The sequence below is a fragment of the Sinohyriopsis cumingii genome, unplaced genomic scaffold, assembly GCF_028554795.1.
Source record: "Sinohyriopsis cumingii isolate HCF-2022 unplaced genomic scaffold, ASM2855479v2 utg002715l, whole genome shotgun sequence".
Taxonomy (NCBI): domain Eukaryota; kingdom Metazoa; phylum Mollusca; class Bivalvia; order Unionida; family Unionidae; genus Sinohyriopsis; species Sinohyriopsis cumingii.
This window is the reverse complement of record NW_028316281.1, coordinates 209,571-236,264: the sequence shown is the minus strand read 5'-3', so window position 1 is coordinate 236,264 and position 26,694 is coordinate 209,571. Positions and strand designations below refer to the sequence as shown.

Here is a 26,694-nt window from a genome sequence, read left to right as displayed (position 1 = left end):
TTCTCGCTTTCTTCCACCACCAGTTACACTGGCCGCCATGTAAAGTCTATCGCGCTATTAAAACGTGTTTCCGCTTGCACCAACTCTACCTTTATACTGCAAACTCTTTGGCAATTTCTTTGCAAAAACATTCCTGTCAAGGTTAATGCTGCTAATGATTTATTTTTTTAACATATTCGGGTCTCTATTGATAGCCGTAACTACTGTAGTTCATTGTTTTGTTTGGCATTAACTGTATTGAGGTTGAAAATGTAAAGGTTTACCGAGTTTCTCTCACTGTTGGAGGGTGGGTGGATGTAATAATAAATGGGTTAAATGACCTAAGATATGTTTGTCATGCAGATACTTTATGTATGCATCGTTTTAAACCTCTTACGAGCTTAATTATAGTTACGTGTTGACTGTATATTTTCATCCAATATAGTGCTCTGCAAGTACAGGGACCTTGCCCAACTGGACTTTTTATTACTACTTAGACGCTTACCAACGGAAAGCAGTGTGTTGTAGTTGATTAAAACTGGTAAAGGAAGGATCAAAGAATGCGCCCTTGAAAACGAGTTTGACACAATCAAATTTACGTGAACTTGTTTATTTCTGTAATAGATAGTTGAATCTGCAAGAGTAACCAGTTTAATTACTCGTCTGCGCTTGTGGAGTTTTAAAGCTTTTTGGACCTCGCATAGTATAACATAATAACGATCTAAAGCCTGGAAAGAGAAAGACATGTTCACTCATTAAACCATCTCTAAAAATGACCGTTTCTAAAAAGAAAGCATGCTAGTCTAGGAGTGTGGTCAGAAATTGTATCTTGAATGTTACTGTTATGTTCAGACAATGCAAATAGCAGGCTGTAATATGTCTTAAGCGAACCGCTCTTTAAATGGATGTGGAAAAAAGAACGCCGTCAATCTACATTCATACCATTGAAGCACCTTCTTCTGTCGGCCAAGTCATCTTATTCTGGTTCTGCTATCAGCTGACGAGAATGATTGAAAACCTGATGTTAAATATATGAATGACTTGGTGCTATATCGGTAACTTCAAATAAAAGAAGTTACTTCAATAAAGATAATGCTTTTATATCAGGGTTTATTTCTTTACTCTTCCACCTGTAAAGCGTTATGTGTAATGTCTCGTTCTTTTAGTCGGAAGGAGATTTCACATTCATGAATTTGTCATAAATAAAGAAGATGCAATATAATTAACTTACAATACAAGCAACAATAGACTCCACACAAATAAAGGTCATATGAGCAATTTACTGTATTCTATTATGAACCAAACCAACAGCTTCAATATTTTCCGAATGGGTAAAAGAGTTGCCGTATCCATTCTTGAATGACATAAAACACAAGCGGTTCTTATGTAGTTTATGTTCCGCATGAAATATCCACTGCACTATAAAGCTTGAAGTTGTCACACAATGCCTTTTAATCTATTGCACTAATTAACCGTATACTTTTGGAATTATTTGCCTTCAGTCTCCTTCATTGCCAGGCGGAATTTGTCGGTAAACCTGGCGACACAACCAAACAGTTCTTCAGATCTCTGAAACATCGGCTCTCCGAAATACTCCTACACAAGAAAAGAGTATTTTATTCACATGAATGTCAAACTCATAATAATTGTTGGAACGAAACGCACACATTGCTCCAGTCTGTCGCAAGATGCTGCAGTGCACTGTGTGATTTTTCGACTTATCTGATTCAAAATTCTCAGCTCATCAGAATTATTTCTCAAAATCACAAAAGGCCCACAGTTCGAATCTTCCATACAGAAGTAATTGCTGGGTTATTTCCTGCAGAAACTTTTGATTTGCTAGGCAATATATCCGAACTTCTTAAACATTGCTTTATGCCTGGTGTTTAAATTTAGTTCTCAAAATCATAAAATGATTTTTTTTTAAAAAAAACAACATATTTATCAAATTGAAGAGCCCGCCAGACGGACGACAGCATTTTGTCTAGTAAAAAAGTTTCTTCGATAATAATTACACGATCATAATACCTTAGGATAACGACAACAACAATCACGCAAATTCAACCCTCCAGGCTAAAACGCTTGCGCCAAACAGGCTGAAATTTATTATCTGACCACCAAGGTAGCAATAAGAGTGATCTCCACTTGATACAGGTATCAGCTCGAAATCAAGTGAATACTTCATTTACTACTGACACACTCTCTATATGCATGTAACTGCGGGGAGGTTGGAAGGGACAATGTGTAATATGATCGGGGAGCTGTTATTATAGAAAAATATTTTACTTGAAACAAAATACGTAACACGAGCATAATTACGAAGGAGATTAGATAAGAGGTGGAGACAATTACTACCCATACCCCATGGAGGTCCACTTAGGTCCTATAAGGTATGTGAGACAGCTTCTTGAACAACTGACTGAAAAAGGACTACATCTACCGGGTAGTGGGTTTCAATGGGATTGATATTGCCTACCGCAAATGAAGCGGGAGCCGCGTCTTTATGAAACTGTCTAATGACCCGAGAAGGTAACCTGTTGCGCCAAAAGCAAAAGGTCCTACCAGGTCGAGCTGAGGCTTGGTGTCCGCTGCGTTCGACCACAGACGCATCTATTCGGGAAAAATGGAATGGAAATCTAGATCAGGAAGGCCTAAGCATTCGACACTTTTTCCGTAATTTGGAACGCTTTAGATGCATATGCATACTCTCACCCTACAACACACCTGTTCCAGTGTGTGATACAAAACGTAAAAGAATCTGGTGTCACCCAATCCATTTTGTACCAATTAAATGGGGAAAAAATCGTGGAGAAACGATCCCACGAATGTAGCAGCTGTAAACTGAAAGAAATAGCGACATTTTATCATTTGCTTAAACAACCACGATGGCAGGCATTACATACCAATCCACAGTTTTTGAACATGCACGTCTGGATTATATTAAACAAGCATCCTCGAACAAACAGTTCTCTCATCAAGTGGTTGAGAAAATCACATTAAAACACCAGCTTTTACATTTCCAAAAAAGGACGCATTTGTCTGGGTACCTAGTTCCCTTTGCCTTCTTAGACAATGCAATACAGTCGAGTTGTCGGACATAATAAGAATGTCCTTTCCATCTAGATTCTCCTGCCACCAATGGAATGCTTCTATATTATTTTCATCTATTGGATATTGATATGCGATTGACGATTATGAACGAGTCACTGTCCACTGGACTCCTGGACTAGTGGAAGAAGATGTGCACTCCAACCCATTGTGCTCGCCTCCGTACAAATCTTCAACTTGAAGCTTGTACTCGACCGGGACAACACGACGTAAGCCAAATGAGGTTCTCGCATTTCATGACATGGGCCTTTATATGCATTGTTTGTTTCAAGCATTGAAATTCCGGCCGCCATTGGGATAACTGTAATTACGTCATAAATGGGTGATCTAGGAAAATAATGTCCGTTGTGGCATTGCGTAAACGCCAGAGGCAAAGGATTCTCAAACTAAGAGGAGGTTCTTTGCAAGAATTAAAGCTCCCGTTGCAATTATTAACAATGCATATTCTTGCGGGAAACAGGGTATGTTCAGGAGGAGATGTCAGGATATAATTCGGTTCTTGCAAGGATCAAGCTATCGCTGCCCTAGATTCCTTATATGGTAAATGGGCATTAAGGCCCTAAATGTCCATAAAGTGGCATGGAAACAACATGGTACTATATAGCATGTTTCCGCCAAATGGGTGTCTATTCCTCGTTATGGTTTGTGCACAGATGTTGGGACGGAATAGTGGTATTAGATACTCGCAATTGGTTTCGGTATAGACCGTGAGTGATCTACCCTTGATGGCATATATATAAATTGGTTTGGAACGATCCCTTTCTCTGTGCGTTTACCCACTTTGATTTTAGAGAACCATGGCTTCTATTTTGGTTAGAGCTGTTTGTATTGTGGCACTATGAGTAGACTGAGCCTTAAGACAGCCAGTCCACTGACCCATAATTCAACAGAAAAGGAATGATCGGCTTCGTTATTGAACTCGTGCCGTCAGATTCAAATGGTAGAGTCCGTTAGTGTCCGTCACCATTGTATCCTGCATGACTTGGTCCAATTACTATTTTAGAGAGGATTATAGGATATGTATTCTACAAAATTGGTCCTCATTGCTCTGTGCAAAATGGTATTCAAGGTTCTTGACGACGAGGGCATCGCCAGTACACTAGCTGTTAAGTGTTTGTCATGCCCTCCGAATCAGCCACTTGAACCGACAGCGATAACAAATCGCCATTACACCAGCTGTTAAGTGTTTGTCATGCCCTCCGAATCAGCCACTTGAACCGACAGCGATAACAAATCGCCATTACACTAGCTGTTAAGTGTTTGTCATGCTCTCCGAGTCAGCCATTCGACCCGACAGCGATAACACGTAAACGCCGGTTAGTCTTTGATAATTAGCATGTCAACAGATGCTTTTACTATGGACCAAAATGTTTATGGAGAAGGTGGATGAGAATGAAATTCTGACTGCAACAAGCGAAATACATCATTGATTGTTGCTCGGAAGGCAGTCTTCTCTTGTCCGTGAGATCTAACAAAGACGATGAAGCTTTTCAGCATCCATCGTTGTCTCTAGGTGAATGGGGCAGCGCTGACGTCTTGTGCAAACTGAGATGACTGGAGAAGATTGTCGAAAGGGATATAAACAAAGGACGCAAAACGTCCAGATTGAGATCTGGTTAATTAGCGAGCGTTCCCTTTATGATTTAAGGCACAAAAACGTAGTGAATCCAAATACCGCGTGTACTGGGGAAATAAACTGGGCACCGGTGAGTGATCATGAAAGAGCCTTGTGGTGTGGAATAAGCAAGCTCGACAAAGTCCTTTCATCTTTTGGCTTATATGGTAACATCGACTATAGTGTTGATCTGTTGCAATCTGAAATATATGCCAGAGTCCGGTTTTAACGGTTCAGTGCAACTGTATCTAGCCTGACATTGTACCGTTATTATGTTTAGACGGGGTGAGATATATATGATCCACAAAACCGGTCCATACTTCTGATGTGTGAGATAATATCTGAATAGGCTTGCTTTAATCTCGATCTCGCTCTATTGTAGATGACAAAGGACTTCCGTGTTGACCTTCACAATTCAATCGATTGTGGTGGTGAGATAGTGTGTCTTCGCAATAGTCGCTAAGTAAAGTCTCCCTCTGAGTCGCAAAGGCTTGAGTACAAAATGGTCACCTCCACTGTGGATTGAGTCACTAAGATGGGCATCTTTTGCAGTGAATGCCTTATGGCGCAGTATGGGTTAATCTGATCCACAAGAGTGCTCTCTAATGTGGGTTCGGCAAACTTGACACAGATCATTCGTCTGGTAGTTGACAATGGACCCTTGACTCTGGCATTGTCCCCATGCGATCGGACCATATAGCAGCGCCCGCTAATGGCGCAAAAAGACCATCGACGTTGGCATCACGTTTTCCGGTTCATTACGCATAGACGGGGCAGAGAACATTTGTACAACCAAGCCGGACAGCACATCTAAAATGTGAGACAGTGAGGTAGTTTGTTTTGACCTCGATCTCTCAATATGGCAGGTGATAGAGGCGATTGGGTGTCAAACATGCTGGGTAAACCGAATTCTGGTTAGGCCAAGAAATGTTTATTACGATGCTGCGGTGAGGAGATGCCGGAGCTATTTCTGACTGTGATAACTTCATGAATGATGATCCGTGTTAAGAGCGATACCCGTCGAGAAGCAAATCATTCCACGTTGTGACGTCAAAGAGCGTATACTGATGATGCCTTCCTCCGTCAAGGTGTGTTTCTGTTCCCCCCCCCCATTAGTACCCATAATACAGCAGCCCATTGATTTCAGCCCACGATGTGCAAATCTGAAATGTGTTAGTAAATTAACAACGGGAGCAAGCTACAGGTGTAGAGTAGCAATCAGTCCCGTATTTTTAATGTTACTAACTTTTCACACTTGTTCTTGCCTATCAGGGCTGGATCAGGCAAAGTATTGTGGAGGGTGTCCAAAAGTGCCCCTGCTGTCCTCGAAATGGCACCAAGGCAAATATATGTGTGACTTTTTATTCAAAGTGTGCATAATATGCAATAAACGTGGGCGCGAATAAAACTATGGTCAAATTTTAAGTGACAAGTTACTGTACCTTTGGGTGTGAACGTTTGTTGTAGCGGGGTGGGGTCCGGACTCCCTGGAACCCACCTACCTCATCTGGTTCCGCCGATGGTCTGAATCTGTAAGAATTAAAAGAGCTGACCCTATACGGGCGTAACCCCACATGAATCCAACTTTATGTACTAAAAGCGTGTCGGTGCAGAGCTACACACTATGAGAATTGTCTGTAAAGGTGCACACATGGACGCCAATACAGGTTGAGTATCGGATTATTGATATTAATACTTTCGAAGTGGACGCTAAAATATCAATTCCAATAAAGTTACCTGTAAGAGATGCCAATATTGCCTACACATGCAAAATCGCCGAAACGTTACTTATAGTAACTACTAAGTAGACTCTAAGACGAACAGTACAGAACTTATCTGTATGTATTCCATCACGGCGGAACTATACAGCAATACAACTTGGCTTCTCTACCCAACGCAATACCTGCACATAAAAATGCCTTGAAGAGTTTATATTGATGCTTACGAAGTGGACGCTCTAATATAAATTGTAAGATGTTGTTAACTGTAGGATAGGCCAAATGATGGCCTTTAAGGGAAATATCAGTAAAAAGACTCCTATATAACTACGAATTGGACGTTAAGTGTTAAGTAGTATAGAAAATTTACTGGTTTGTATCTGACAATGATGATCCTAAAGAACAGAATTTTGTTGTCGAAGAAAGAAAGAACATATGGTAATTATTGATGGAGTATACTTCCCTTCCATAAGCACATTCTTTCAACTTGCTTTACAGTAGAACTTCTAGAATAATTGTATTTGCACTGTGAGACCTCTCTGTCTGTAGAGGCAGTGCTACTAGGCACGAGCGGACGTAGTAACTGAAGCATTCATGGGAATTTTCGCCGATCCCTGTATAGAGGAGAGATGACTCTAACTTCCTCTTAAGTGGGTAGTATATGATAACGTATTTGAGGAAGATACTTCTTTACTTTGTAAAATTACTTGGTATAGTTGTATGGAATACGTACACGGATGAAGTTAGATGATTAGGAGTATAATTATGGCCGGTATATACAAGCCCAATGATTTATCAGCATAACTTTACATCTTACTGTATGTAATAAACGATTAATGCATGAGTTATGTACACGAATCACAGCGTGGTCAGACTATTTAGAGGTGATACTTACATAAAAGAAAGGTTTACCCTGAAAACCTGATTTTTTCTATCCAGCCTGCAACAACAGTTCCCGTAAGTAACCATAACCTATTTAAACCTCATTCTAGTTGGGATGAATTATTGAACTTTAGCAACTTATGATGACCCTGCAGATATGAAAAGTGATGACAGCAGTCGGGAATGATTGGGTTTTTTTTTTGTTTTTTTTTTACAAATCTTCCACCAGATGTTGACCTGATACTCACGACAAATGGCAATGTTTTGTAGGTGAAAATAAAACATCAAACCCCCCCCCCCAAAAAAAAACAAACCAACATCTAACTAGCACACCATATGCAGAACACAAATAAAATATCAAAAATGTTGTATAGTTTCGACTTTCATCTCTGTCCGCGACAAACCAACCTACCATTTAGTTAATTAAACAAATTCGAAATAAACCGCTAGGTGAAAAGATTCCAAAATGCGTTTCCCTGTTGGCTGATCTAGTATTTAATGGAAAGATAATGCTTTTTGAAATATATTTCCAAAATATGTATTGTCAAATGGATTAGGTCGTAGTGGTTTAATGTTCTACAAACTAACATAAAGAATTCCTTACCAATAATTTTCTATACTTGATGTGAAGTTCATTCGATCTTCTCTCCAGTTTTTCTATATTCATCTCATAATTAATAACAAGGGTCTGAAAACAAAATGAGCCAGTAGAAAAGGATGACACAGCAAATATATGTTCATGAAGTCTCTCTGAAAATTGTAGGCAACAATTTCTTGCCTGTGAGTATGTACTGATGTATGTATGCATGCTGTCCAAAATAAAAAAAAAACCTAATTTCGATCATAGCAAATAAAGTTTAATTAACTTAGACTGGGAGCTAAATATAATTAGTATTCAGTTTAGTCATATTTAGTGAAAACTTCAAAAATACATATCTAAATATGGAACGAACTGAGCTTACTATACCCATACATCAATGGAAACATCGTCAGTTAAATTTAAAATGTAATACATTGGATTACTTCCAAAATTAGAGTGGAGCCTTGAGGGGAGTGGATCTCTTCTAAAGGTGAATTCGAATATTTTTGAGAGCAAAGAGTTAGGCTAATTTTTTTAAAAATTACCTGCGCCTCTTGTTGAAATTTCAGATCTTGTCTCGTGGGAGCTTTCAGTTTTCCCTTTATTGTTTTAAGGTTCTTTTTCATTTTCTGTAGATCTCCTTTCAAAACTGTAGTGAACAATAAATTAAAACAGCGTCAATATTAAAGCAAACACAAAGTTTGAAGTCTGACATCAAATGCTCTGTTAGAATACTAGCAGCGGGCAAGTATTGTCATTAGGGTGAGTGAGAACGTTTTGTTTAGCTCAGAGAAATGAAGTGTAAATGAAAATGATAGATGCCCTAATAATATAAAACAAAAGTATACAATTTTGAATTGAGGATATATTTAATATAGTATATAACAAAACGTAAAGTACAGACCACGTTACATTTTCAGTTAATGTATTTAAATAAATTCGAGATCTGATTTTGAACCGAAGTATATTGAATCCTGACAAATTTTGTGCCAGAAATATATTTTTGCAATTTTGATGTAACTGAACGTTAAACACATTATTTCTATATCAAGGACATGCCAGGGCTTCCAACCGTGGCTGGGACAGCAGTGTAGCGATCCTGCGACCTTGGCTTACGAGTCATTTGCCCAAGAAAATGAGCAATTGAGGCTACCTATGCAATATTTTAATCTTTCAACTCTGATGATAAGAAACCTGTCCCCATTTTGACAAAACTCACGCCTATGTTTAATGCCGACACACATTGCTAGATGAAATTTAAGGAACATAAAATGATGAATTTTGTATGTGTGGCATAGTGGTGGTTGTGATAGAGAATTGTGCTTTCAGTGTATATCGTGTCGTTGTAACTAGTATCCAACTACTGGTTCTGATGAAAATAATCTAATAAATAAACACAATCAATACGAATGAACTTACTTCGTCTCGATTTTCCTTTCTTCTCTCATTTGCTATTTATAGAAAAATCTACTTTCCACATAAAGTGAGCTCTGCATTAATTAATGAGATACTTGTTCAGTTTATAAGGCCCAATTGCACACATTCATGGTGGTTATTGGACTTATTACTCGTATAGCCTTTGTTGAATGCATCAGCTGTATACAGCAAAATAGATTAGTTTCATTGACAGTAAATACACACTCGAGATGAGTGTCGTTAAATCATTATTCAAACATATAATTCGCAATGAACATAAAGGATCACCTTGCTCAACGCCAATATATGATTCCAAAGAATCTGACATGCATGCATTGTATTTAACATGTGCCTTATTGAAATATACGTATCTTTCAAAGTTTTAACCTACCCTATGTACTGGCTTATAAGTCGAATCCAACTGCGAACAATAAAGACATTGATCTGCCGGAGCATTATGCGCTAGCATATCGGTCGATGTTGTTTGTGGTACGGATTCGTCGTAACAAACTGCAGAGACCTTGCTCTACTGGCGTATTATGCAAAGGGAAGTATGGTTCTATGCAATTTCCAGCTGGACTCCCAACTACAACCGGGTACAGATTATATTCAGGCTTACAAAAGTCATTGCAAAATCAATACAGGTACACTATACTTTATTATCAGTGCTAAATGTTTCAAATTATGGGACGAAATATAAATATATAGTCAATCAATTATTTATGAACTTGAAAACAAAACTGATTATCAGAAATTGTATTGTACGTTTTGGTCCTTTTAATCAGTATGTCATTGAATAAATGGGAATATACACAACCAAGAGTATTGTTAATCATTATCCTAGTATCACGTTAAATCATTTGTTTCACTCTTTTACATATTGGAACAAGAACATCATCTGACTGCAAATCGTAATACATTCCTGGATAGTTTTGGAGCAAACAAAACAAATATTCCAATCGTACATTGATCCCATTCCGAACATTGTGTCGTTGTGCCATCTTTGACTGTAATCATATAATAATTTAAATCACGTTTGACCGTTGATAGCAACATGAATCTTGAAACCATTTTTTGTTTACTTCAGCATGTTCAATAATACTTAAACAAACATAATTCCTTAGCAGAACTATTACAACCTCGCAAATTCATCCATCCCAGGCTAAAGCCTTTAAACTAAAAAGCTCAAAGGTAACTGCTTACCTATGTCGCAGTTAGATTGATTTCCCCTTGATAAAGAAACTGGGGCAAATCCCGTGAATAATCCATTTATTACTGGAGCTGGAGGCATGCTCGCGATACGAATGGATCAATAGTTAGGCTCGGAGAGTGTATGTTTATTATGATTGGGTAAGTATTATTGACGAAACATTTTGCTATAAAATGTTGACATCTCAAAAGACGTTACTTGATCATAATACAGTGTAATGTATAAAATGTGGCGGGATTTAAATCACCTTACCATGAAGAGGCCATCTCCGGTCCTCTAAGATAAGCGAGACAGCTTCTAGATAACCCAACGCGATAATTGATTCCATATGCTGGGGAGCGACTACGAAAGGGAAATTCTTCCTTCCCACAAATCTGACTGATGTCGTGAAGCTGTAGAATGACATGGGAATGTAGCACGTTCCGCTGCCGCTACAGGTCCTACTAGGTTCGGCGGAGCATTTTGGGATGATAGATCTCTGAGATAAAAGCTATGAAAAATAGACTCTGACCTCTATACCACGGCAAGGATGGATAATGTCAGTTTAGTCTCATGGGATGTGAGACGGTTATTTTGTAAGAATTGAAGCGTACCCAATCACAATTCCTAAGGTTGAATTACTACTACCTACCAAAGCACACCCTCCCAGGAACTATCTTTATCTAAAGGGAGCTCTGCACAAACAATGCATTATAAAAGACAGGCACAGGGCAACTGTTTTATACGTTTTGCGCTATTTGTTTTGAAGATTAAAACTATGGGCAAAGCGTGAAAACACACAGCTGAAGACAACGACGTCACCAGTCTGCATGCGGACCTTTCCTCAGTGTGAGCATTTCTGGTGGACAATGGAGATAAATCAATTTAACCTCCAGCCACAAAGAGCCGGACAATGTCACGCTCTGAAACAGCTCCGGTACCCATGTTTCTTCCACAGGACTCGGACTCAGAATTTGTGGCAAATACCTCTAACTTACAGCTTCGATGTTCGACTTGATTCATATTATGTAACAGCGAAGGACGCAGCTTACAAACAGCAAAAGTCCCTTCTCGCTCAGCAGACGTACAGACAGGTCACATGGATTAAACATCCCATAACACGCCCCAGACTGATGACCCTAAAGATATCTTCCCCATATGGATGGCCTATTTAAGTTGCAACCGAAATAAACCACATACTAGAAACCACGAATGGGCAAAACATCAACCACTAACAACTCAGCTTCCAGTACGTCGAACCCGACTTTTACAGACATGTACAGGGGCAAGTCTAACCCTCATACCACATCGAGACACTGATACAACACAACGCCACAAAATAGCTCCTCACGTTTCAAACAGAATTCGTTTCGCAATTGCTCTACACTCTGCCACAAGAAGAGACTATTTACTAAGAGACTGTCTCGAAGTCTGTTTCTACTACATGCCATTGTACGAGTTTAGTGAGAGACAGACCACGTTACTCTTGGTCAGCTAAGTTTCAAGCATTTCAGTGGTCTCAGGAATGGCCCGAGTACTGAATAGAGCCTCAAAAAAAAAAACCACACTTTGCTAATGCGTTAACTGCAGCTACGAATTTACAAATTGCCGAACGCGACTCAGTGTTCTCTGCATGCACTTTCCTGAAGGGCCACTATATAGCGAAGCAAAGAGGACAGTATTTATCTTCTAACCTTCTGTTTAACCGGCCAGAATGAACAAGTCCTCAAACGAGCCATCCAGAAGACCCGTTTCCCACCTCCCACAACCACGGCGTCGATACAGGGAGAGTATGGGAAATCAGCAAAAGGAACCAAAGGCCACTCAAAGGACACACACTTCTGAAAACCGTCCTATCAAAGATCCACCCAGCGAAAGCCACAGTTTGCGCATACCAAAGCAGATATAGCTCCGAGAGGGTTCTATCGTTCGTTCCATATTTTTGATGATCCCTAAGGCAAACGGCACTTTGTGTCTGGTCATCAACCTAAGCGCCCTCAATCAATTAATTTACGCCTTTTGGTTCTCATTGGAAACACCGCATCGCATTTAGAATGTCATCAATGAGGGAGACTTCGCCATAAGTGTAGACGTAATTGCGAATACCTTCATGTCCTTATTCACAAGGCTTCCAGGTCGATCATGTGATTAGCAACAACATCGTATACCAATTCAGGGCACAGCCATTGTCGCTCAACATCAGCCCCTGGGTCTTCACTCGTCAAATGAATCGAATAATGGAGTATGTCCGTATAATTTCTATGGTGGAAACATCAAGTGACCTGGAAGACGCCCTGCAAAATCATCAATGAGTTAGATCTAACAAAACATGATAACTCTTTTTACCAATCTGGACTTCTTGTCAACAAGGAAAAATTCGACCTTGTACCATCTCAACAATTTGTTCACCCATGTATATAGTTCAATATACAGGCAACATGTTGCATCTCCTTCAAGGTCGGGCATTAAAATCCAAACCGTGATATCACCCTTACTTTCGCTTAATTTTATTCATACGGGAATTCATTGGCCTACTAGGCTTGCTTCATACGGCAGTGGACTTCAATGTCCTAGGTCGCCTTCTCATGCGCCTATTACAAATAATTATTCTGCTCAAATTGAGGCCTAACGTTTTCCCACTATACAATTGAGTCACCATCTGCGACACTAGGGCAACATAACTTGGCTCACGGCGGGTATAAATCTACCAGTACACCAGCCCAAGATTATAGTCTGTACCGATTCAAGTACTGAAGGTTGAGTAGGCCACCTACAACCATCCTTTCGGGGATCCAGCGGTGCATGCTCTATCCAGGAACAACATTTTCATATCAATACATTCTGGAGATGACGGCAATGGAGTCCTCATTATGTCCCAAAACTCTACAGTGGTGACATCTCAAACGACAAGGAGGGATCAAGTCCTACAGTAATGACCTATATCAGTCAGCAAAGAAGAACCAAGTACCAGGATATTTGGGACTTGGTGTGCAACTTTCTAAAGGGGTGTTTTCCAGAACAAATCTACGTGCAAGTTCGCTTTATCCAAGGACTCCTAACGAACAAGCCGAATCTTTGTCCCAGAACAATACAATAATTCAGACGGAATGGTCTCATCATTCCTCGATTTTCATTCATATATGTACCCAAGGGGATAAACCTATGGTGGACTTGTTTGTGACAAGGTGGAATACCTAATTCCTAACCTTCGTATCTCCATTCCCGGACTCAAAGCCTGGGCATTCAACGCTCTATCGATAGATTGTAAACGGCCGAGATGCATACGCCTACCCTCAAAACCTCTGATTCCGAAAATGATACAGAAAGCAAGAGAATCAAAGTGTCGCCTTAACCTCATTGCACCAATCAGATGGGAGAAGTCGTGGATCAACAAATACATCAATCTCGCAATGGGAACTCCTTGGTTCGGATTTACATCCTTCTACTCAAACAACCACTACGACAGTTGTTTAGTTCTACTCAGTGCTACGGAAGCTGCACATCTGGTTCAAATTAAACAGGCCCTCGGAAAAAAAACAATTCTTATAACCAGTCGTGGAAAGAATCACTTTAGCTGAAAGGCCCTAAAATCTGAAAGCATACGAAGGTTCGTAGTATGTTTTCACCCTGTGGTGCACGAACGATGAAATCATACCTCTCCGCGGATATATACAGCAAATATCTAACTTCCTCTGAGTCTTCGAAGAAAATTCGCACTGAGTACGGTAAAAGGTTACCGCTCCATTATTGCTGACACATTTCTTCATCATGAAAGAGAGGATATCGGCTAAAACAAAACAAAAACTTATCGACCTACTCGCCAACTTTGATTATACACGTCCGAAAACATTAACCCTATACCCAAGTGGAACCTATCTTAGGTTATAAACGTAGCTTAACAAACCGCAATTTAAACCAATCTCAAGAGCATCTCTGGCTCACCTTTCTTACAAAACCTGTCCTCAGGGTTTTAGCGACTGCAGGCAGAATTAGCGAAATACATGCCCTATCAACAAACCTGAAGTACACACAGTTCCCACAAGACAGGTTTGTCTTACTTATGACGGCATCCTCGTTCATCTCTTAAGAACCGACTTCCTTCAACGTGTAACCAGACTTTTGTCATGAAACCTCTGTCTAGCCTGGACATATCAGTTGAAGACCACTTACAAGACCCACTTCGGGCTTTCACGTGGTACCTTAATATAACAGAGCCGTTGGGACAAGGGAGATCACGCCTCTTTCTATCTCTCATGACAGGACAGGAGGATGTATCAATAGACTTTCTCGTCCTGGATTAAGTGGGTTATTCGCTCAGTAGATATGGAAATAACCATAGTTGAAACGAATGTATTACTCATTAAAACAGTTGCCACCAGCTTAGCATTCGACCGGAACTGTTATAACCGACATAATTCAGGTTGTGGGATGCAAATTGGAGTCCACATTCTCCAGGTCAAACGACAGCTTCACAAGACGCATCTTCAAGTCTTCTGATGGATTTGAGGGGAGAATGTTTCCCTTTTTGAATCCGCACCCCCACAAATGGAGTCCTCTCCAGTCGGGTTACCTAGAAGCTTTTTCATATACGTTAGGGGACAGGAGATGGTATCTCTCTCCACATCTTGCATATTATCCTAAGGTATAATGATTGGGTAACGTATTTAAAGAAGAAACTAATTTATTCTAGTAAATTAAGTTTCTTCGAGAATACTTATCCAATCGTGATACACATACACCCTCGCGGGTTCTTTGCACCGGGCACTGGGCATAAGATAAATGAAAGTACCTTGTGCTAATAAGTAGGCAAACTGGATAAAGGCATTCCGTGTAATAAAATCAACTGTGATAGTAACCTGTTGCGAGCTGAGACTTATGCCTAAATCTACTTTTGACGGTATATTGACATTTTATCTTGCATTCCACTGTGCCGTTATTTGTGTTGAGGTAGATTAGGGAATATTTATCCACAAAACCGGTCCCGATTTTTAACTGTTAATACTTGCGAAGTTGGCGTTACGATATCATTTCTTCTAAATATTACTTTAAGGAATGGATGTGAAATCATCGAAGGGTCGCTTATAACAAAAGTGAAGAGGACGCTATGACTAAACTAGGTAAAGAAAACTTAAATGTACGTATCAGACCAAAACGTAAATTATGCAGGAGTATAACTGAATTTTATATAGTACACCGCAAATACATGCAAATAATAATGCACTGAAGCATCACTAATGATACTTACGAAATGGGCACTATACCTTTTTAAGAAAATGTTAAGTGTAGGAAAAGCGATATGATGTCAAATACAGGACAAATAAGTAATTCGTCACTTATATAACGAGGAAGTGGTCGCATAGAACTGAATTAATATAGAAAACTTACCAATATATTTCTGACTGTATCGGGAATTACACAGTAATAATATAAGTGTTTTCGATAGACCTGCGTATTTTTATATACCGCTATAACAATGTATTGGGACGCAATAGCGAACCGTGCAGATACGTGTCTATGGCATCTAAGTGTGTAAGGACGACAAAAAGTGATGATGCTGAAACGTTGTCGTCAAAGAAAAGAAGAAACGAAATGTTGGACATTTCTAGATGAAATATACTTTTCTTCGAGGTAAATGCCCATCCAACTTGATATAAGCTCGAAAGCATCGAAAATACTTGCATGTGGTTTACGAGGTCTCTCTGTAGGGAGCTAATCAACACAAGCAGAAGTAGTAACTGAAGTATTCATGTGATTTAGCGTCAATCTCTGCATTAAGGGGATATTATTTTATTTAAGTGTATTTTAATGCATGCAGAAAAAGGTTAGCAATTTAGCGTGGGAGCGCTGGATTTGCGAGGTAGCAGTAGTTTTCCTAAAGGATTGCGAATAAGTAATGTATCTGAGAAGGAACAAATTTGGTCTGCGGAGTGATATTCCATATATTTAAAAACTGAATCGCGATGTGTTTATTCTAAGTTGATTTGAAAATAGCACATCACCTATTGAATTTAATGGTAATGGGGAATACATTTTTCCTGGTCATCTCTTAAACTCGCAAATAGTCAAAAATATGAACATTGTAAACGTGGGTTACAATATTTTTCTAATCTGTGAGGAAGTCGCAAAAGGAAGTACTTGATTGCTTAATGATGGTCCTAAACCGTTCATACTCACCCTCCGCCTCAGCAGCCACGGCTTTGACCGAACAGTCCTGGCACTTTTTGACTGATAGCACAGTGTCCGGCCAAGTCATCAAACTGGGGTCAGTAAGTTGTAGCTGATCCACCAGAAAATTGATCATTGTGTAGCTGGCTGTTCGGCCTTTAATGTCCATTATCTGTGAAGTACAAGTACAGAACAAATTTTATAATACATCAACGATTAGATTAATGTTTGCTCTTTTCGGACAAAATCGTATGTTATAGTAGGAACATAAAATATAGATATTATATTGCGGCATCAGCATCGCACTGTATTAACTTAGTGAATCAATGGTCACCTCAAATGTTATTATTTAAGATTTGTTATCTATTAAAGGTATAGAAACGTACGACATCTATGTTTTAAATTCAATGCAAATTTATTGTTGTTCTCACCAATTTGAGGACAGACACAAAAAAGGTATACAATGTCTGGCATGTTGGTTTTAACCGCATGTTTAACACATTTTTGGCAATACCCTGACACGAAAATGGCAGTTAAGTACCTTCTCCAAGGACGCAGAGAAACAGCCTACCCTCGCTGATTGAGACTGAGGGTATTGAACCCGCATACGGCAGGTTACATGTCCAACTATGTTGCAATTGAGCCACCTCGATTTCTTTTTTTAAAATATCAGTTAAAACTTTGTTTTATGAAAGTATAACATACTATTCAAACATGCAGTAGCTGTCGCCTCCTAATGATCCTTAAGGGCATCCCATTTCGCCCCAGAACAAGCAAAGCAAATTCACAGTATTACAAATGATGCTGAAACCCATCTCAATTCCTATTCAGAAACTATGCATCTTCTTTACAAAGCGATCTAATGATGATGGCGGAAATACGAAATACCAATTTTTTCTAGCAAAATATATTTCTTCAACAATACTTACCCAACCATAATACCTTAAAAGAACCACAACTACCTATCAAATCTCACCCCCGACAGCTAAATATGTATAGCTAAGAAGCTAATTGTTATCTGCCCACTCAAGTGGCAGTTAGATCAAGTGATCTCGACCTGATACAAGGATAGCGTCATATTTTGTGGATTCTTTAGATACCACTGGCGATGAGTGCATGATGTCAAGGTGGATTTAACTACCAGAACAGTGGAAGGGTGCATGTGTATTGTGATCGGGTAAGTGTTATCGAATAAATACATATTGCTTAAAAGAATGATTTGTTCTTTAAATACGCTGCTCGATTATAATGTCTTAGGAGAACAGATAAGAGGTCGAGGAAGTGACATATCCTTACCTCCAGAGAGATCGTTCCTGGTCCCCTAAGATTGGTGAGGCACTTCTAAATTATAACCCCGCTAGAGAAGAGACACCATATGTCGGGGCGCTGCTTTTGTAAGGGGAAAATCACTCTCACAAATCCACTGAAAGTTGTGAATTCACTCCCTATCGAAGAAGCCAAACAAACTAGGAAGTATTCCTGTTGCGCCACGGCAATTGATACTACCAGGTGTTGCTCAGGGTTTTGGGAATATACGATATCTGAGACTAAACCTGGAGAAGGTGTTGTATGACCTCCATCCGACGGCGTGGATGTGAACTAGGAAACAGTTTCGCTCCAGTGCAATACTTTTTGCGACTGTTCTACCTATATTTGTAGCCGATTCATTTGATTTTGGATTAATACCCGATATGCGTAGAGGATAGTCGTTTTATCCAGGACGCAAGTGCCTGCACTGATGTGTCGTCTTTTCCATCTGAGATTTAAAAAGACGCGAAATCTCCCTCGACCCACCGGTTCGGATCATTTCAGGTACCAAAGTCAGGGCTTTCACTGGGTCCTATAGACAACCTTGAGATCAAGTGTCCATATCATACAGGGTTTGCACCACATTGGATTAATTTCCATGAATGATAGCCTGTTCTTGTCATACAAAGCAAGGGTCATGATGAGTGACACTGACCATTCCTCTCGGCACTGCAAGTAGTTTTGGTTGACTGATAATGCATGCACCTGGCGGATTCTACACGCTGTCGCTAGTGCGGAATTGGAAGGAGATCTTAGATTATATGTGAGCCAATGAAGACCGAGAGATACATTAAAACAGAGCCTTATCCAGCTAAGTCAGCACCCGTGATATATTTCATATGAGGGACAGAGCCAATGTCTTTCGACGGGCAGAATCCTCCATTCCATTATGGTGCGTTTCTTAAATCATGGAACAGCAGCCTTTGATAATGATTGGTGCTAACTGTAGACGACTTAGAACAGTCATGTTCGCTGTAGCATTGAGTAAATACCGTGGGCGAAGGATTGTCGGTCTGAGACATGATTCTTGTAAGAATTGAAGCTCGCATTAAAATTATTTCCATCCATTATACTCTTAGTGACATACTCTGTTCAGAAGGAATTTTCGGGCTCAAATACGATTCTTGACAAAAAATCAAGTTTGAAATGATCAGTCCAAACGAACAGTGCCCAAATACACAAGACTACCCTGGATGGGTCCAGTAAAGGGTAAAGACTATGTGACTGCGATGCAGAAGCCCATGCTATAATGCCAGGAAGGGATACGGGACATTAGATCTCTGTCACCCGACACCTTCAGCGGAAGCAATGGCTGTAGGAGAATGTGATGGCCATATGTGATCCCATTCAATAACCAAGTTAAGTTTTGATGAAACAGAGTCATTAGTTTCCTCTTTGTGACCAGGTCCATAGCACTTACGAATAACTATCGTACCTGGTCCTGGTGTCTTGGGTGAACGTCGCCTTAGACGCTAATGAAACAAAAATGCGATGGAGAATCTTCCGATAATGTTCGATGATGGTATGGGATGGATTCGGAGCTATAAAATACCAGCTCTAAATAGATCGGTAATAAATAGGAGCACATCATGACTATTGGGTGCCGCCCTGGATCCCTAATAACAACAGAGCACAACAGGCACTAACAGGCCATGGATTTACATGGAACCGTCATGCTATTATACAGTATGTATCCACTAACGGTATGCATCTTTCCAGTGATGGTATGTGTGCAGATGCGTAGCCTAACTACGCGATAATAGATTAACGATACCTTCTCCCTGCTTTTATCCATACTGATGCTCGAGGACCGTGCGTTTCAATCTGTATTGGATCTGCAGGACTGTTTCCCTCGAGGAAACCTCATACTAACAGGCACTATGGCACAAATGAACAAGAAGCAAGCTGGAAGCACTTTATCACTACACAAAATATTGCACATCGTAGACAGGCTCATAATTCCATCTCAAAAACAAATTTTTGTATATTGACCCGGTGCGATCTGATACGGATGGCACAGTCCGATAGTAACGGAACATGGCCATCTTATCCTCCATAACGCTATCTCTTGTACCACTGTCATGGGCAGGCAAGATCTAAAAGTACCAGAGCTCACACGTCGGAACGGCATACAAGTTATTGATCAGTGTAAGAGTGTCATTAATTCAATAGTGACGGGACAGAGCCATCGTATCCTCCGTTTCAATTATTATGTGGATCAAGTTATGGAATATGTAGCCTACAAAACTGGTCTCTAATTACACCGTGCACGAAATCATCTGCGGGGTTCCTGTCAAGGGCTTCGTCATTTTCACGAGTGCTATGTCTCTGTAATGCTCTCTAAGTCAGCCACTCAGCCTGAGAGCGATATCAGTTGAACGTAGGTTGGTCTTTCTTGATTAGAAGGTCAACACATGCTGCAATTCTGAACCAAGGTGTTGGCGGAGAAGGAGCAAAACAACAAACCGCAAATGATAACAAGTAGACGATTTGCTCAAATGTTCGACTGACGTTTGGAACGCTGAGTATTTTATTGTCATAGTGAGATCAAGAGAAGACAATGGATCTAGTGAACGGGGTGTCGCAGAAGCTGGAATGAAGTTGGAGAAGATAGTCTAAAGTAGTGGCCATTCATGCCCCCAGAAGGTCCTGATTGGGGTACTCCTTTTGAGTGGCAAAGGTATGGGAACGAAGTGAATCCATATGCTCTGTGTACTGGGATACTTAGCTATGCACTTAGATCGACTGTGGTTGTGACCTGTTGCAATCCTTGGTATATGGCAGGGTTCCGGTGTGATGGAACGTTGCTACTTTATCTTGCACGAAGTTGTCCCGTTATTTATGTTGGGATGGGTTAGGAGATATTTGATCCACAAAACCAGTGCGTAGCAGTGATAATATCGGAGTCTGCTAGCTTTTATCTATATCTTGCCCCAGTGCTTTCAATAAAATTCGTCCGTCTTTCGCTTGCAATGTACGATTAACTATGTTAGTTACCTGTTGCGTTCAGAGCCACTTGGCCGAGTCCGGTTGTGACAATCGTAGTTTGCATGACGTGGTCTTATTCCAGTTAGCAGGATGTTCGGTATTTTTTATCTGATTGCCCGGTCCATGCATCTGTAATGCGAAACTTCAGCTTAAACGGGTTGTTTCGATCACATTTTCCCTCATTAGCAGGTGATAAAGGCAACTGGATGTAGAGCTCATTAGGTAAATGGCCTACTATTCTACAAAGAAAGGTTCATCATGCTGCGGTGTTGAACGAAGAGCCAGACCTGTCGCTGATCGTTAGAGCTTGGAGCGCTTCATGATTGATAAATCGTGTGCAGTACCCATTGAAAAGCAAGTTCTTCTCCGCAGTTACGCCATATTGTATACTGATGACGTCTTTATCCGTCAAGGCACGCGTCTGCGCCTTTAATTTTAGTTCCTAAGTACTGCAGCCCATTTACTATCTATCCAACACATCACATTCGAAAACTACTCCAACATGCTTTAAGGTAGAAAACAGCCGGAATAATTGTACGTGTATTGCGAGGCATCTCCATCTCTACATAGCGGCCAGCTCGGTAGAAGCGGAAGTAGTACCTGAAGCATTCACTGTATATATATATATATATATATATATATATATATATATATATATATATATATATATATATATAGCGTCATTCCACGTATCAAGGGGAGATAACTTTATATAACTGTCTCGTATGTGGGCAGATATATGTAACTTTAGCTCAAAGATTTTAGCATGGGATGTGTGAATTTGACAGGTAGTTGTAGTTCTTCTAAGGTATTATAATTATATAACATAATTGAAGCAGAAGTTAAACAAGGGATAGTAAACCGATTTCACCCTTAGCGTCTTGCATTACGATAAACTTGTCACAGGCGGAGTAAAGCTATGATTCTAATACTGAAGTTGCAAAAGATGTGTGAAATCCAAGAATTCATCTTTTCTGAAGGTGAGAAACAATTACCTTTTCAATGGAAGAGATTTGAAAGCCCTTCACTGATTCAGACCAGAAAGAGTTTAGATGATTTCCGATGGCCAGTATATATTCTAGCACCGAAATGAACTGGACGTTACTGGTAAGTTCGTCACAGGCAGCGTGCACCAGTTCGACTAACTACAAGGAACAAAAAATGTAAAAGTCTTATAATCTTTAAACGGCATATATATATATATATATATATATATATATATATATATATATATATATATATATATATATATATATATATATATATATATAAAGAGAGAGAGACAACTTACACAGTTGTGTTCTAAATGTCACAATGAATTAACAAACTGATACGACCATGCAAAAATGTATCTTATCGCTGCAGATCTAAGTTTATTGCAGCTAGATTAAACTGAACGTTAATATCGCCGAAAGAAAACAGAATTTAAAATCTAGTCCAATCGTAATCCAATTCCATTGTTGTCATAATATCTTTCTGTTTGTAGGCCATGATTAACTGGGGTCATGAAAAGGTTCAATGTCTTTTACAAGTCACCAAAATGTATTAGGCAATTTTAACTATTCAAAGGGGGATGGATTTGTGAGAGTGGTAATATATCATAATATGTGGCCCCAGTAGCACACTACCAACAACCGTCTGTGACTTTATCTTCTAACCTTAAACCTCACAATTCCCAAAAACTGTTTCATCTCTTTGCTAAACGGCTGTGTCAAACCTATTAATAATACTTGAATGGACACGAAACACCTCACCTTTCATAAAACATTCAGCAGTCGAACCCAGATAAAACCAAAGGATAATTCACTCTCTAATCTTGGTCATTAACCCTCAAATCGGTTATCAAAAATCATGTTCCAAGTACAATAGGAACATGAATTAAAGTTTGACCTCGTAATGCCGAGCGCCTAGCGAGGCAGCTGGTAGTACCATTTTTATAAGTCTCTGGTATGACTCAATCGGAGTTCGGGGTCCGTGGCGGACGCTGTAACCACTATGCCACCGGAGTGGTAATTTCTATGAGAGATATACCTCATAATTAATTGATAAGGTTTGAGATAATATACCAATTAGTTGGTTGATCAAATGATATTTAATCAAGATTTATAGATTTACAACACTATGAAAATGTGAGTACAAACTGTCCTAAATTCAAGGAAAATTTAGAGGCAAATGATGAAATACTAACATATATACATACCTGTTCGATGGCTTCAAATTGTCGAGGAAAATCCCACAATGCGAGGACAAGGTCCAGACGAACAGAGAGACACTGGATGTTTGACAACTCTAGCATAAATCTATCCACATCGTGCAACTCGTGCTCACGACCTAAATATTGCCTGTACATGTCAATCTCATCCTGTGTCGGCTGGTATCTGTAAGGCGATGAGCATAAAGTGGTTAATTTCGTTATAGACACCATTGCTTCGATGATTTTTTAAATAACCGAAATGATAAAAATTAAAACAAAATTCCACCATACTCTCGGAAAACCTATGTATGTGGCAGAATCTCATTGCAGCCATAAAATAAACAAAGTGTAAACTGGATTGCAGGTAGTGACTTGACCTGAATAACAGCTTTATATCACAAATTTCCAAAGTACAGCGAAGAAAGATACTAGGATAGCTGGTAAGTCTGGAGTACCTTCATGTCTAACTCATATTAAAGAATTTATGATCAGATCTTTTCTTTGACAAATTACCTGACGATTTAAGGCACTGTCTGAAAAATTGGAAGACGACTGCAGAAAACATCTTGATAACAAAAGTGCAAGGCAAAAGCAAATGAACATATAAACTGTATAGAATAAATGAGCTGATTGCAATACCTTCTAATTGTGGTAAGCTTCTCTGATGGAAATATCTGATCTTCGGACACGCTGTTTAAAGCTTCTTGTAACCGCCCTGTTCCATTAAGCTTAAGACCATTAATCAATATTCCCAGATTCTGGGCACGTTTGGGGTCAATCAGCAGCTGTTTACCCGATGATTTGAAACCTATAAAACAACACATAGCTTCATCATGCGTAAAGTGAAAACTTGGCAACCGATCGGAAGGGAAATATTAAATGGGCAGACCTCTTGTTTTGCCGTACAATGATTGATTTGATATACGTCACTTCATTTTAACGCCAAACACATGAGATGTGAAAGTCTGTTATTAGTTAGTCATGACATGTCTGGCATTTTTTGGCAAACTGACATATATTCTTTCATGTACTTCTTATCGATGAGCACATGTACCGCCGACCATTTGTATTTCAAGCTACTTGTGAATCGCTACGACATTCCTCAGATTTCAAATGTCTACCAACATTGTTTGAATTATCAACTAAGGTGCAACAATCTGAGAAAAGCGAGTTTAACTTGACGGCAGTTCTCATACTGAAATCATAGAGTGACTCCATGCTAGTAATATAAAATGTACTAAACTACCAACACAGAAGTTGACCCTGGTGATCTAGTGGTCTAAGAGATCTCACCTCTGTTCGCGTGGGATCGAGTCTCGGGCTCGGCCAATGGGGTATGTGAGAAAGCTTGTTAGTAGCTTCCGGTGGAACGGTGGTTCTTCCCGTAGTTTTTCCAGGTTCTTCCTCCACTACATGTACTGGCCGCCATGTATAGCTTATCACGTGCTGAAAAAAGCCGTTCAAGCCAAAACAAACAACCATAAGAGAGTACTATTTATCAACATTAATACGCTTTTGATTCTGAATTACTAAAATTTTGTCAGCAATCTGGCGTTTTGTGGTTTCACTGAATCATGGGCCCAAAAATGATTCAAAAGAACGCATACTGCATTCAGTTGTATACAATATATATATATTATTTTTTCACATACTAGATACTAGCGAATGAAAGTTAGAATATCGTTTAACTGTTCAATATTTTTTATCAAATTTACAGAAATCGGTTATTTGTTTTGCTGATGATACGAATCCTTAGTTTAAGAAAATAATCAAATGGGCCATTTCAGTGAAGCTGTTCTTTTAAAAGGTAAAGAAGCTATAGAAGCTCATTGCGTCAATATAACAAAGATATAAGAAAAAGACCACAAATGGAGAAACAAAATGTTTGCTAAACTCATCCTGCCGATTGGAAATAAAAATCTAAATTTAAGAAAATGCATCACTTTTGTATCAATATTTCGTTGTTATTGGACTAAATCAAAGATAGTATGCACAGGATAATGCTTACATATTTGTTGTCCACAATGTAACCAAACATCTGATTTTTCCGAATAAAATAAATTTAAATAGCACAAATACACCGCCATCACATATTTCCTTTTGTACAAACCTATTGTAAAACTAATTTTCCTAGTAAAATTCTGTTTCGTCGAGAATTCATTACCCAATCATAATACCTAAAGAGAACTATTACCTCGCAAGGGGCCCCGAGCGGCCGAGTGGTCTAAAGCGCTCTCCGTTAAAGATCACTGCCATCTCACCTCTGTCTGCGTGGGTTACATTCTCGGATTCGGCCAATGTGGGTATGTGAGAAAGCTTTGCCAGTAGCTTCTCGAGGGTCAGTGGTTCTTTCCGCGGTGTGTGTGTGTGTGTGTGTGTGTGTGTGTGTGATTTGGATTGTTTACGTAGCTTTACCAATTTTTCAGTCATATCGATACGATGTCTGCAATGTGGCAGTTTAGAGTGATGTCTAGGACTGGGGCATCATGTAGCATGATGTCTCACCCAGTCACATTATCCTGACACCAGGCCGACCAGTCCTAACACTAACCTCTTAATGCTGAGCGCCAAGCGAGGAAGCTGTTAGTACCATTTTTGTAAGTCTTTGGTATGACTCGGCAGAGGATCGAACCCACGACCTCCCGCATCCGAGGCGACGCACTAACCACTAGGCCACTGGAGCGGTTCTTATGGAACGGAAGGCACGCTCTCCTTGGATGTAACTGCGGAGAACCCCGAGGGTTATGTGGATTATGGATGGGTACGTATTCTCGACGAAAAATATTTTAATAGGAACATTGTTATTGTTGTTGTTATGGGGTTTAACACCATTTTGAGCACAAGATAGGCTATACATGGCGGCCAGTATTAATGGTGGAGGAAGAACCCGGGAAAACGCCGGAAAGAACCACCGACATACGAGAAGCTACTGGCAAGCTTTCTCACATACCCACATTGGCTGAATCCTAGACTCGAACCTACGCAGACAGAGGTGAGATGGCAGTGATCCGTAACGGAGAGCGCTTTAGACCACTCAGCCACTAGGGGCCCCTTAATAGGAACAATCGGCTTCTTCTTTAAATACGTTACCCAATCATAATACCAAAGAAGAATATGTAAGAGGTGGAGGGAGATTCATCACCTTATCCCAGAGAAACCATCTCGGTCCCGTAAGATATGTTAGACAGCTTCCAGGCAACCGGACTGGAAGAGACTCCATCTGTATTATAAGCTGTTGATCGACCTGGAAGTGTGACTTGTTTAGCTGTGGATATAAGTCTTACCAGATCGAATTGAGTCCTCTGGGATGACAGATCCGGAACATAAAAGCTAGATATAAATCTACATCCCAAATAAAAGCTAGATATACATCTAAATCCCCTCCTTTGCTCGGTACTGTGACGCCACCTCACATGGTTGCAACACTGTTACCAATCTTCCATACCGTGACGTCAGACGCTATACAGACCCCACTATCCCTTGTCGCTATACAAACCCAATAGTCCCATGTTAAATTTCCCTTGAGGCTAAACGTGTTCCAGTGTGATCTGA

At 39.8% G+C, this 26,694-nt stretch overlaps 1 protein-coding gene across 6 annotated transcripts in view; it reads right to left on the bottom strand.

The window, feature by feature from the left end:
* Positions 1-573: 573 nt before the first annotated feature.
* The window catches only part of LOC149770083 (uncharacterized), a 77,560-nt gene continuing 51,439 nt past the window's right edge, over positions 574-26,694 (bottom strand). For 5 of the 6 annotated variants that reach the window (XM_089949418.1, XM_089949421.1, XM_089949420.1 and 2 more), the window contains 7 exons: positions 23,782-23,950; positions 23,149-23,326; positions 21,944-22,093; positions 16,662-16,824; positions 8,428-8,531; positions 7,907-7,990; positions 574-1,575 (listed from right to left, as the gene is read on the bottom strand). In XM_089949418.1, the coding sequence (XP_089805544.1) occupies positions 1,468-1,575; positions 7,907-7,990; positions 8,428-8,531; positions 16,662-16,824; positions 21,944-22,093; positions 23,149-23,326; positions 23,782-23,950 (956 nt within the window). In that variant the 3' untranslated portion in view covers positions 574-1,467. Of the gene's footprint in view, positions 1,576-6,144; positions 7,035-7,906; positions 7,991-8,427; positions 8,532-16,661; positions 16,825-21,943; positions 22,094-23,148; positions 23,327-23,781; positions 23,951-26,694 lie in introns of all 6 variants that reach the window. The other variant, XR_016418957.1, reaches the window with a different exon arrangement.